The sequence below is a fragment of the Elaeis guineensis genome, chromosome 1 (genome assembly GCF_000442705.2).
Source record: "Elaeis guineensis isolate ETL-2024a chromosome 1, EG11, whole genome shotgun sequence".
Classification (NCBI taxonomy): Eukaryota; Viridiplantae; Streptophyta; class Magnoliopsida; order Arecales; family Arecaceae; genus Elaeis; species Elaeis guineensis.
Genome location: NC_025993.2, coordinates 150,952,496 through 150,964,578, shown reverse-complemented (window position 1 = coordinate 150,964,578; position 12,083 = coordinate 150,952,496). Strand labels below are relative to the sequence as shown.

The 12,083-nt window shown below is 36.7% G+C and overlaps 1 protein-coding gene across 1 annotated transcript; it reads right to left on the bottom strand.

Annotated features, from left to right (window-relative positions):
• Positions 1-372: 372 nt before the first annotated feature.
• Positions 373-10,919, bottom strand: LOC105060993 (glycerophosphodiester phosphodiesterase GDPDL7). The gene is made up of 11 exons (XM_010944900.4): positions 10,497-10,919; positions 10,268-10,363; positions 9,909-10,083; positions 8,775-9,071; positions 7,894-8,003; positions 6,898-7,399; positions 6,420-6,461; positions 6,038-6,319; positions 4,816-4,955; positions 1,968-2,451; positions 373-812 (listed from the first exon to the last, which is right to left on the bottom strand). The coding sequence occupies exons 3-11, from the start codon at positions 10,057-10,059 to the stop codon at positions 508-510; spliced, it is 2,313 nt and encodes a 770-aa protein (XP_010943202.1). The 5' UTR covers positions 10,060-10,083; positions 10,268-10,363; positions 10,497-10,919; the 3' UTR covers positions 373-507.
• Between the last annotated feature and the right edge of the window lie 1,164 nt (positions 10,920-12,083).

Genomic DNA, 12,083 nt, shown 5'->3' with positions numbered 1-12,083 from the left:
TTCAATGACAGGTTAGATATACAGCAGTCAGATTTGGACTCAACCGTGGGTTCAATGCGAGCGTAGAAGACCTTGGCTAAAGAAGCTTGGAAAGAAAACTCACTGGGCCCTGAAGCTGTACTCTGAAGGCACCTAGCGTTCATAGATGTACAGTCATACAAGGCAACTATTGTCTAACTCTCTATAAGGATTAATGATCTCTGCCACTTTAAGCAATCTTTGGCCTTCCTGCAAAGCACTTCAAAACTTCTTTGAGACCAACAAGAACCTTCCATCACAAATAAATTATCCCAGTGACTGAAGCTTATATACAGCTTGCTCAAAGAATTCATGTTGCTGCAGCCATATCTAAAACTTACGACAGTTGAATCATGCTTCAATGATCTGATCTAGTATAAATCTGTCAATTTGATACAGAACCAGCTTGTTCAGAAAACATTGTAAAACGATTACAAATTAAATTAAATAAGCAACAACAAGAAAAATACAATGCAAAGGCCTGCCTTATCACTGATAGCTCAAATAAATGAAACTGAGCATCACTGTTAGGAGGCATAGAGCAGCATTTGCCGCATTGGCTGGTTGACCACTTGGTTGAGTTGGAGAACTTGCTGGTGCTGCAACCGGTGCCGTCTCGGAGATTTTGACAACCGGAGGCAGTGGTGGGTCCACAATGTCAACAGCATCAAGAGCAGGGGCAGGGGCTTGGGCTGGAGGAAGTACTTCTGGTTGAGCCTCCTTGAGAAGGGAACCAGGCTCCACCCCTAAGATTGTGAATGGCAAATTGGCTTCCATATCAGAGCATGGGCTCCCTGCAAAATATGCAGTTTAGTTTGTCCCTGTTTGTAATTTGAAGGACCATAAGCTTTGAATCACTCAGATATAAGTAATCAAAAGATATCCAGCCATCTTCTTTGGTATAAACAATTTACAAATCTATGGGTGATTAGGGGAGTCAAGAAAAAAGAAAATTTACAACCTAGCCTAGTTATCTTCTTTGTTATGATTTATGACACCAGTAGCATCATCAACTAACAATAGTCATATGAGAAGAACTTTGCCAGTGAATGGACAAACTGGGGCATAAGGATTGGCAACAAAATTATATGAAGTCTACAAACAACTACGACTGCAGGAAGTAGGAACAAGAACATGAACCAGAGATGCTTTGGGTCAGAGAGTGTGGAAGCTGCTTGGGCCTGAGTGTGGAAGTAGCAGTGGCAATAACAAGAAGAACCACTATGACAAGCACTTACAGAAGATACAATTGATTTTAATAAAGCAATCTATGAATGTTGCTGTAGTTGCATAATGCAAGAGAAGATAAGAAAGAGACCACTGAGCAATTATATTGAGTATTATGTTCCTTGAGAAAGTATCCTCAAAAAATGTTACTTGAGGAACTGTATTGATAATAATTTAATTCAGATGTGAATTGGGTGATGCTACCTCTCTGCTCCATGGAGGAAGTTCAAGCATAAGTTTGGTTGATTAAATTTTTTAAAAAGCACAATAAAAAGCATGGAAGCTTCTGTCAGAAATTCTGAAGCTAAGATAACTATTTTTTTTTTTTTAATGGGTGTAACGGCAAGAATGCATAGGATCATATAACAAACAATATGCTCCAACACAAACAACGATAAAGTAGCAAAACACATTCTTCACTAATCATAATGGACCACAACCTGACAGGATACTGAATTAGATCAAATTCAGAAATAGATTTCTTAGGAATGAAATAATGATTAGTACACTTGAGAAAGTCAAACGTAGAAAACATGATAAACACTAAGTAATGATTTCTTGAGTAGCTGTAATAAACTATAAAATCTACAGATGAAATTAAAATATTCTAGAAGTTGAGCAGAGCAAATATATTTATGAATACATAATACACTTATCTTTATAAGTTCATGCTCTTATGTGGTTATGAAAGTAAACTTGCCCTTGTATTTTTAGATACTTACTGAAGTACGCACTAACAGTTGCAGGATATTCAGTTATTATCCCATCAACTCCAAGCCCTGCAGCATAAGTAGCCATTTCCACAAGTGGATCTGAGAAGCAATCAAAAGGTATACTTACAAACTCGTTCCTCAGCCCTAAGACATAGATAGAGAGGTTTGCTGCATGCATCTTATCTCTGACTGCAGTAAAACCAGTAAGGAAAGAGTTTGAGCTAGCAATAAGGGAAGTTTTGCTGACAACAACTGCATCTGCATATTTCTTGATCTCATCCACAGCTGATTTTGAAGCATCACTTATTGTCTCCCCCACTTTGAAAACTCGCTTGTAGCTGGAACTGTTCTTGAACGTGGAGAGGACTGAAGTGTCATCAGACTGGATGAGAACCTTCTGAGTGGTTTGTTTATCATAGCTGGCATTTATCAAGGCACTGGAGACTGCATTAACTATGTCAAGTCCCTTCTTGGAAGCAAGATATGGAGCATTCTGCATAATATATGATGATTGGCTTGTAAGATGATCTGGATTAGTAAACTTAGCACCACATAGCCGATACAGTTGTGTCAGGATAGTAGATAGTTGTTTCACTTGACTTCTTGTTTTTCTAGATATATAAATTTCATTACCACTTGGCCTGGTGATTGTGATGGTTCACACAACAGGAACCTCAAGGTTTTAGGAATTTAACATTTATGCATACCTTTTTAATCTGTCATTTACTCAAGTTCTTTTTTTCACATATAGAGAATAGATCAATTTGATATTTCAAAATTCTCGTCGAATTGTAGATAATATTCAGTTGGAAGTATGCTGTATTTAAGATTCAGCATGCACAGGCTATAAGCAAATTTATCTAATGGATACAACAGAAAACAAGGAACCATATTTTTCGTTCCATCACAATATGATCCTACCAAAAAAACAGCTTAGTCAAATCCCTATTACCTTCTCTGTCCCATAGCTTGAACTGGTTTTAAAAGATCAACTTGATTCAGTCTCTTATCTTCAGCTCTTATACATCAAAGTGCATACATTCTTTAGAAATAAACTAGACAAGTAAATAGGATTTTCTGGTAGTGCCAAATGAAATAAAAAGGATTTTAGGTAGAGGTGACAAATCATTTCGACCATTGTCCAGTAGAAAAAGACACCTTCCGAAGCCTCTGATCACCAAAACAAGTCTTAGGTGTATGGCCATGCACAGGTCCTGTTTGTTGTTAACCATCATCCACTTTTTGATGCCTTGAAGTTTGCACACACACATCTCGATAAACCAGTCATTTTGAGTATGGATCTCCACTTGCTACTGAATAATGGAGGAGTGGTTGGACACAAAATCTTGTGTGACCATGAACCCAAAAGCATTCCCATAACCAGTATGGGAAAAGGTAGCAATTCAGATGCCAGAAGTCCAACACTAATAGGGTAAATTTATGCAACAAGAACTGGTGCTAGAGATAATTGGTCGTGTAGGTGAAAAATGACTAAACATGTTGAAGGTTACATACGCAACCCTTTTGCATGGGCTCCACTTGACAATTGATGCAAGTGTGGGATGCTAGTGGCATGGAGCAAATCTAAGATGGTTTTCTCTTAAGTACCTAGAGCAATCCTCCTAGGAAGGAATATATCTTAGAGAATGTTGCAACCTTGAACTTATTCAAACCGAACCCCTATTCCGTTTCAAAGCTCAAACCTCCAATCAGTAATTGATTTAAAAATGTAGACCATGCTAGGCCCGCCGAACTACCCCAAAGCCGGCATGGTCCCCGTACCTTACCAAACTTCCCTTGACCCAGGATGGTTCGATCCTTTGAAATTCAATAGAAAATGAACCAGACCAAACCGGGCCAAAGCAACCGGTTTTACCAATATTGATCAGGTGCGGCCAAGCCGAACCAATCCCACATACAAAATACCCCAGTTATCCCATACCCTTGTCCCAGTCTATCTCATCTTCTCTCCTTGCCTCTCTCTCCCTCTCTCTCTAAGATCTCCCCCGACCATGTCGCTCTGACTGATTGCCTCCACCAATCGTCTCCATTGATCACCCATGATGTCTTCCACTCCAAACAGAGTTTTTGACAGGCATAGGGCCATAGATCTCAAAGGGTTGATCAAAGGCCAAAGGTTGTGTATCAAAGGTCAGAGGTACACCCACTCCTCCCTCCCTATTCCCCCTGTTCTTGCTCTCTCTTAGTTGAATCCTGGAGGTGCAAGCACAGTGCTGTGTACTGTGCATCAATACTACAGTTACAGTCCCATATCACCCCAGTTCTGGTTCCGAAACCTTGGATCCATGTACATTACTGTTTCAAAACAATGACATCTCATCTAAACAACCTAGCAGAACTTGGCTGCTGTTTGAGAATAGACTTCATTTTAATACAGTCATTTTCTTTCAAAACAATTTTGCAAAGGAATGAGAATACCCTTATTCAAACTTGAACATGCCAGTTCACTTATATATGCACGTACCTATAGCACTTTTACTGGAAAGGAATATAATCTCAGAGAACATCACAATCAGAGACCAAGTCCAACTCAAATCCTACCTGCATTAAAGCCTCCTATAAATATAAATTTCAGAAGTGTAGATCCATGCATGTAATATTCTTAATAATGGCACTTCCCTAGAACAACTTAGCAGTTCTGGCTTGCCGATTGAGAATAGACTCCATTCTAATAAAAAGTTTTGCTCTAACATGCATGCATGCATATGTATGTATGTATTGAAATAATTTGCAGATGCACAAAATGCTCTGCTATTTCAATAAACTAATATTCCATCTAGTAGAGAATGCTCCCAAGAAATTACTATCATATGGAATATAGAGAATGTAGACTTACCTCAATGCTGATTAGGATCCCAGAGACAGTGCTGGTCTTCGCAAAGTCCAAGAATTTGGCCAGTGTCATGAATTTGCCCTGATTTTTTGCAGCTGGATTCCTCACCAGATTAGTGCTAGAAAATGGATTTGCTAGCAAAGCTGCCAGGAAAAAAATGGACCCAAAGATCAATGAGGTAGCATAATACCGCAATACTGCTTCAAGATTCATAAGATGATGCTTATATAAGCTAATTGATAAATAGTTCTCTTGAGTATCATTTTCACAGAATATGGGCCATGAATGAACCATATCCTCTCAAATTGCAACTATAAATGCACAAAAACAAGTTTATATATAAATAGAAAATGAATCCTATCAGAAGCTCACTAAACATTTGATGTTTAATTAGCGAAAAAAAACATTTTATGTTCACAATTTCTAAATAGGTAGACTGTTTTGATTTTGCTCTTTTGTTCGTAATGGGTAGGCCAGAGATGAATCTAGTACCATAATTCAAATCTTGTCTTTCTACATCTTTCTTTAAGACTTTCCACAAAAATAGGAGAACGGTTTCAGCAGTCAATTCCAGCAGAATGACAAAGCTCGATAGACATATATATCATTATTACAAATTGATTAATTCCTAAAATGATTATAGCAATTATAATGTTATGCATAAAAAAACTTTTGTGAATGAAAGATAATTTCCCAGTTGATAGAAAGATAAACATAATTATATAACTCATTCCATCAAGGCCACCCCTCTTTAGACTAAATATGTATTCCTAAAATATGGACTCATTACTTTTTGAGCACCAAATTTAACATCATAATTTATTGAGCTAGACAGTGGATTTTTCAGAAATATATGGATGCAGATACTAAAAAATCAAGGTACTGGCCATGGACACTATTAAAGGTACATGAGACACATATCTGATTAGAAGAAGTAAATGATATTTCAAAATCAAGAACATAAAATCCCGGATCTGCCAGGTTAATTAAATTCTTAACTTCTGGGTATCATCTATTGAGAATATCTCACCATGATGGAGCAATGTACTGCTGTCCCACAGCGAATCAAGGTCATTTACAATCAGAAAACTACACATCGCACGACACAAATGAGCGTTTCATCTGTGTCTTTTGCATTTTTCATCATTCTATTCTCAGATTCAGCTGATAATCTATGTCCATTTCCATCAAGGTTAACACTAAAGCAAAAGGATGAAATTCTTACGCTTCAAACTTTCAATCTCACTCCATGTGAGATCGAATGAAAAGATTCCATTGTTCTTTTGTATCTCAGGCACCAAAGCTGATCGTGACATGAAAGAATCCATTGCTGTTGTGTCTCCCACTAGATCTGCTGAATCCAAGCAGAAGGCCACTCCATCTTTTGACATCTGGACAGAACAATCAATTATGTCGGCTCCATCTTCTACTGCTTGCTGATAAGCAAGATCAGTGCATCCAGCAAAGACTCCACTTGCACCATTGCGTGTTATAATTAGTGGTCTCTCTGCATTCATAGCCAGTGTGTGTGTCTTAGCATGTACAATGCACCAAAAGGACATTGAGAAACAACATGACAACAGCCTGAGAAAGGATGTCAAGCTCACTTTTGTTAGAAGCAGCATTATCCTTGTTATGTGCCAAGCAAGCTGCATCAAACAGAATAACCATGAAAAGAATGGACAAAGAGGTGCGATGTAAAATCCTTATTTGATGTGACAACTGACCAATGCCTTTGCAACCAAGCCAAGAGACTTAAAATTAAAATAAAATGAATCCAGAATACTAGAAATAGAGATGCAAGTAATATCAAAAATTGATGAAGCTCAAAGAGAGAATAAAGATGTAGAACATTATGATTGTCCTCATCATAAAAGTATAAGGCAGTCTCTAAAACATTTCCTGACAGTAAGACTTGGTTCCTAAAGGATTATCTGAAGTTAATTATGCCGAACACTTAAAAAGCAATCTGCATATACATGCAAATTTCAACAGAAGTATTTCTCCATGGTACAGAGATTATTTATATATATTTTTATCCAGGATCATATTGAAAGTTATTGAAAGAGTAGAAAGAACACTTACCTACAGCTGTTGATGCTGTGGAAGGGAAGTCTGTGAGCACACCATCGACAGAGAAGTCTGAGTGATCAATAAACTGCAAGTACTCGGCTGTAGGATCAAAGCTGTAATTGTAGCTCGCAGGCTGGTCATTTGCAAAATTATATGCATGCACTTCTAGTCCTAGATTGTGAGCATCTGTTACAAGAGTAGTAGCAGACTCTAGATACTTATCTTTATTAACAGGCCAAATATAGCTTTTAGGAACAAGAATTCCAGAAGCGAATGATTTGATTGCTGTAAGACTTTTTAAGATTGAGCTGTATGTTTGATTAGTTGAGGGTTCGACTGCATCAGCATCTAGAAACCGGAAGATGAGCTTTGTCTTGGCTTTCCCAAACTTCCCATTAAGGCTCTTTAAGAAACCAATTTCCGGAGAAGAGATGTAATCAAAGTCCATTTTTTCTGATGCTGTTAATATGAATTTTGCTGGGTCCAATTTGTGTTCCTTATAGAACATGTCATACTGCAACAGAAGTAAGAGTAAACATCAGGTCAGTATTGATATTCAGGGCATATCATATCTCTATGTAAATATGAAAGATTCAGCTTGATAACAATAGAGTATGGCATTATAAAGAATCTCTTTTATAAGGAAGTAATGCCTACACCACCTCAGATCTGAGCAAATGCAATAGGGTTCATCAAAATGATACACCAAGTTATGTAAAATTTGCCGCAGAATACAATAGCACAGAGAGAGAGAGGGAGAGAGAGAGAGAGAGAGAGAGAGAGAGAGAGACTCCTGACCAAGTAGCCAGAAGTTTTCTAGAATGAAGTAACAAGGCATCTCTGCTATTTTCTTAATTTTGCACACAGAGACCTCAAAATAGGCTAACACATTCTATGACAAATTAGGCTGGAATTTAGTCACCAAATATATGCAGAGTCATTAGCTGGAAGAAAAAGAAATCTTATTTATGGTAAAGAAATGATAACCAATGGAACAAAAAAACATACCTGCACATTCAACCAAAACTGATATGGGTGAAACCCTGAGATCTCCTGAAGCAAGGATACTGGCAGGTTGCCATCAAATAAACTTGGCCGAGAGAAGATATTTTGAATTGCTTTGGGATGATAAGAGCAGCATAACAGTGAGATCATAGTCAGTCTAAAGTTCAAATTTCATCAAAAATCAAGCAACAAATTTGGTTACTATATGAATTATAATGAAATTGATAGCTGAATTTTAAGAACCTACTACAAATTCCTAGAATCTAGATCTAAATATTAACCTTCAAGAAAAATTATGTTTCAAACTGATGAACAGGAACATTTACCCTCCAAATAATATGACTGTTTTTATCAATTCCATAAGTTTAGTTGACAAAAAGGTATTTAACAAAGGCGATGCATAAGTTGCCCTTTGTCGTGCTTTCCATAGAAAGTACCAAGAAAACATTATATGTGTCCTTGAATCTGTTTCCTAGCACTTTTTTGCATGCATATGGTGTACATATGCTGCATCTGTAACACCTAACAAGTAATGGAGCCCATTTCTTCTCTTGAGATTGTGACACATCTATACTGTAAGACCATTCCAGAACCTACTCAGTACAATATATGAATAACAGAATCCAGGTGATAAACCATTGTTTCAGAAAGATATTTTTGCATTGCTTCAATAGTTATATTTTATTCAAGCTCATGAATTATATCAATAACGTCCTTTTTTTTGCCTCTAGAATGAACACAATGTGCTGATTAATTACTAAAATACAATGCATCTTAAGTAGAAGAACTGCCAAACTGTAGCTTGTTTTCTAAAATCATCCAAGGAACTAATAGAACTGCTGACAAATTTCCCATTGGAAGCACAAGAACTATGATGTACTTACTTGTGACATTGCTGATTAACTCATCCGTTGTAAAATCCACAGAAAACCATCCCTTAAGAGACTGTCCATTCACAGAGTAAGTTGTGTCTCTCTTTGGAAATACACTCGATATAGTTGTTGAATTATCAAGCTTCAAATCTGAAAGGCAAATACCAGCCCCATCTTTGGTCAATTGCAGATCACACAATAGAACAGTTTCTTTCAAGCTGCTTGCCAATGCAAACTGGTATGCGAACTGGCTAGACTCAGGAAAGATCCCTGAAAAGCCACCACGTGCTATGACCAATGGAGCATTACCTGCACATGAAAGTGAAAATAATTTTATTAATACATCAAGATAATAGATCTCAATTTCCTGTTCCATGAGCTAACACATTAATATTATATTTTTCATAATCCCCCTTTTATCTAGTTATCTAGTTAAAACACATGCATTTCTAAATTTTAATTTTAACATTTATAACAGGTCAAAATGACTAACATGACCAAAAAAGTTACAGATTGTGGTGGCAGTTGTAGATGAAAGGAGAAAAAAAAAACATGCTATGTTGTTTTTCTCACACATCACTAATATTAATCATGACAAGATCTTAAACAAGACAAACTGTAGTCCCCATTATCTGAAACAGCCTAAATAACCCACATATTAGAGATTGGATGGCATACGTATTATGTAATCAGACAACGACCTCCACAATCGAAACTCCCAATGGTGGTCCCCTCTATCAACATTTCCAGGCGATAATGTAAAACCTTATCCATCTATTTTACATTTATTTTGCATGCAAATTTAAAGTCGAGACATAGTATTGACCGTGGCACCAGCCTCAAAGGAAATTAACCAATATGTCATGCAATAACACATGAATGTAAAGCCTAGCAAAATAGAGCAACCAATAGCAGTCAAAACTTTTTGAATGAGACAGAAGTGAATTCCATTTATCATGAATTACAGAGCGGCAGCTGTGAGAGCCCCAGATTGTACCGTACCAACCTATCCTAGTCAAGAGATTTCACCCATAGAACCATGAAAAAAATATGTTTTCTTCATAGAATTTCAAAATATGCATTACAAAAAGAGAACCTAAAGAAATGAAAACGATTCGGTAAATCAAATAAAAGCCATCAAGATACCGCTCAATGTCTTCCACTTTGCCGCCTGGGGTCTCGCAGCTGCTGGCTTTGCATTCGCAGGGTCCCCAGGTGCGGGCTGTGCCGCCAACTGATCCCCAGCTGCAGAAGCTCCATGCAGCAGCAAGAGAACCAGAAACGGATGCCACATCATTACCTCCAATTCCTTCGAGGAATCCTTTCATTCATGCAATAAAAATCCATGCCTTTATCGTTAAAATCGATACCCCAAGTAAATTTATAAATTTATAAATTAAGACAAATGGTATCATCTTATACCAAATCAAATCAGTTAAATCAAAATGGGAAAAAAAATATCAAGGCTGAATTGCTGCGTTGGTTTCACTGCACGAAGAACTAACCTCAGGAATGCTTGTGTGGGTTCCACCCCGAAGGAAGGTTTCCCGACTCCAGTCCTGTCAATTTATGGCGAGGGGAGGAAACCTTACATGCAATAACTAGAGAGATGGGAAAGGGAGATGGTGGGAACGTTGAGGAGAGAGAGGCAAAGGAAGAGGAGCTTTATTTAGATCGTAAGGAGAACGAAAACCACTAAAAATAAGGGTAGAAGCAAGAATTTGTGAAGAATACCTTATTGGGTTGTTGCTTGCAAACTATGATCACCCTTTTTAAGAATTTATTCCTTTTTGCTTCTTATTTTTAGGAGTAACGGCGGAGCTGAAATCTCTCCTGGTCGCTCCCCATTTAATAGTATGTTTCGTAACCTCCCCCGACGAAGTCTTTCGGTCTCTCTTTTGTGATGGAGAGTCGGAGTATCCATCGCGGCCGTCCATCGGCAAGATCGCCGCCGCTGCGGTGGTCGACACGCGGCGAGGGGCTCCGAGGGCTCGCCGGCGAGGGAGAGGAAAAAAGGGGCGTTGGGGAGAAGGCGGGAAAAGAGGTTATTCCGGTTTGAGTTTATATCTAAGAATGGAAATATGGTTTGAGGAGATTTTGGAAGTTTTGAAAGAAGATTGAGGAGGAGAATAAGAAGGATCGGGGAGGGGAGGGACGTTTGAGAGATTTATGTGAAAAATTAGTTGGAGATCCATATTTTTTCAGTTTTATGTGAAGTCGGCGCTACATCTTACCAACTAATTAATTAGTCGGATTTTGTTAGGTATTATTAGGATACAACTCCAAAAGGAAGTCCGGCAAATCTGACGATTTCTAGTAATTATTGATCTGAAAAAAATGATTATGAAAAAATATATATTTTTACTGTATTTGATTAACAGAAAAATTACTCCCTAAATGATATCAAAAAAATATATATTATGTTTGAATAGAAGTAACTCTGTATAAAAATAGTGCCAAATTTATAAATTTATCCATCGATATAGAATAATTTTTTAATATTAAACTAGTATAGTCATCTCCGATAATTTTTATATAATAATTATAATCACATAATTTTTTACATAATATGATTTGTATTTTATTTTTTTATAAAAATTTTTTATTAAATAAATTTTTAAAAAAAATATTAAAATAAATTTAATGATTATGTATATACTCTATTTTTTAAGCTTTATTTTTCTCGATATTGTTATTATCATCAATGTCTCATTATTGAGAATATTTTTATTAAATATAGATTACTATTATTCAAAAAATTATCAAATACTGATCTCGGTATTTGTTTTACATTCTCTTTCCAAAAAATAAACATAAGATCTATTATGGTATAGATGGAAAGGACATTTTTAGTCCCACATTAATTATGAGTTAAGAGAGAGTATAGTTTATATGAATTTAAACTTTCTCACCTACATGAGGTGCTTTTTAAAAGATAAAATCATGCGATCCCGTGTGATAGTACGGAGTCAACCCAGCCATTCGAGCAATTCGACCTCTTGACTGTAGCTAAAGCAAACAATACTCTTGACTGCTAAAATGGATAATACCTTACATATATGGGCACTAAGTCAATCCAGTCATCCGAGCAATTCGACCCATTGACTCGTGACCACAACAAGATCCATCGATTCTTTTACCATCTCTCTTCCATTTTTTAAATAAAATATGATAATTTAATATGAGATTTACTTTCTCATACTAGATTAATCCCAATCAGATGGATCTTGAGAAAAAAATTAAAAAGTATATAAAAAGATGACTAAGTGTAAGATAAATTAGTTGTAAGTCCCTGATATATAAGATTTGAACAACGAACTA

Bases quoted from the DNA above. Each gene is read 5' to 3' on its own strand.
- LOC105060993 (XM_010944900.4), bottom strand. From the start codon at position 10,059: ATGATGTGGCATCCGTTTCTGGTTCTCTTGCTGCTGCATGGAGCTTCT. The intron at 2,452-4,815 runs GTAAGTCTACAT...TATATTATGCAG, and splicing joins GGATCCTAATCAGCATTGAG to AATGCTCCATATCTTGCTTC. The intron at 813-1,967 runs GTAAGTATCTAA...CATATTTTGCAG, and splicing joins AACTGTTAGTGCGTACTTCA to GGAGCCCATGCTCTGATATG.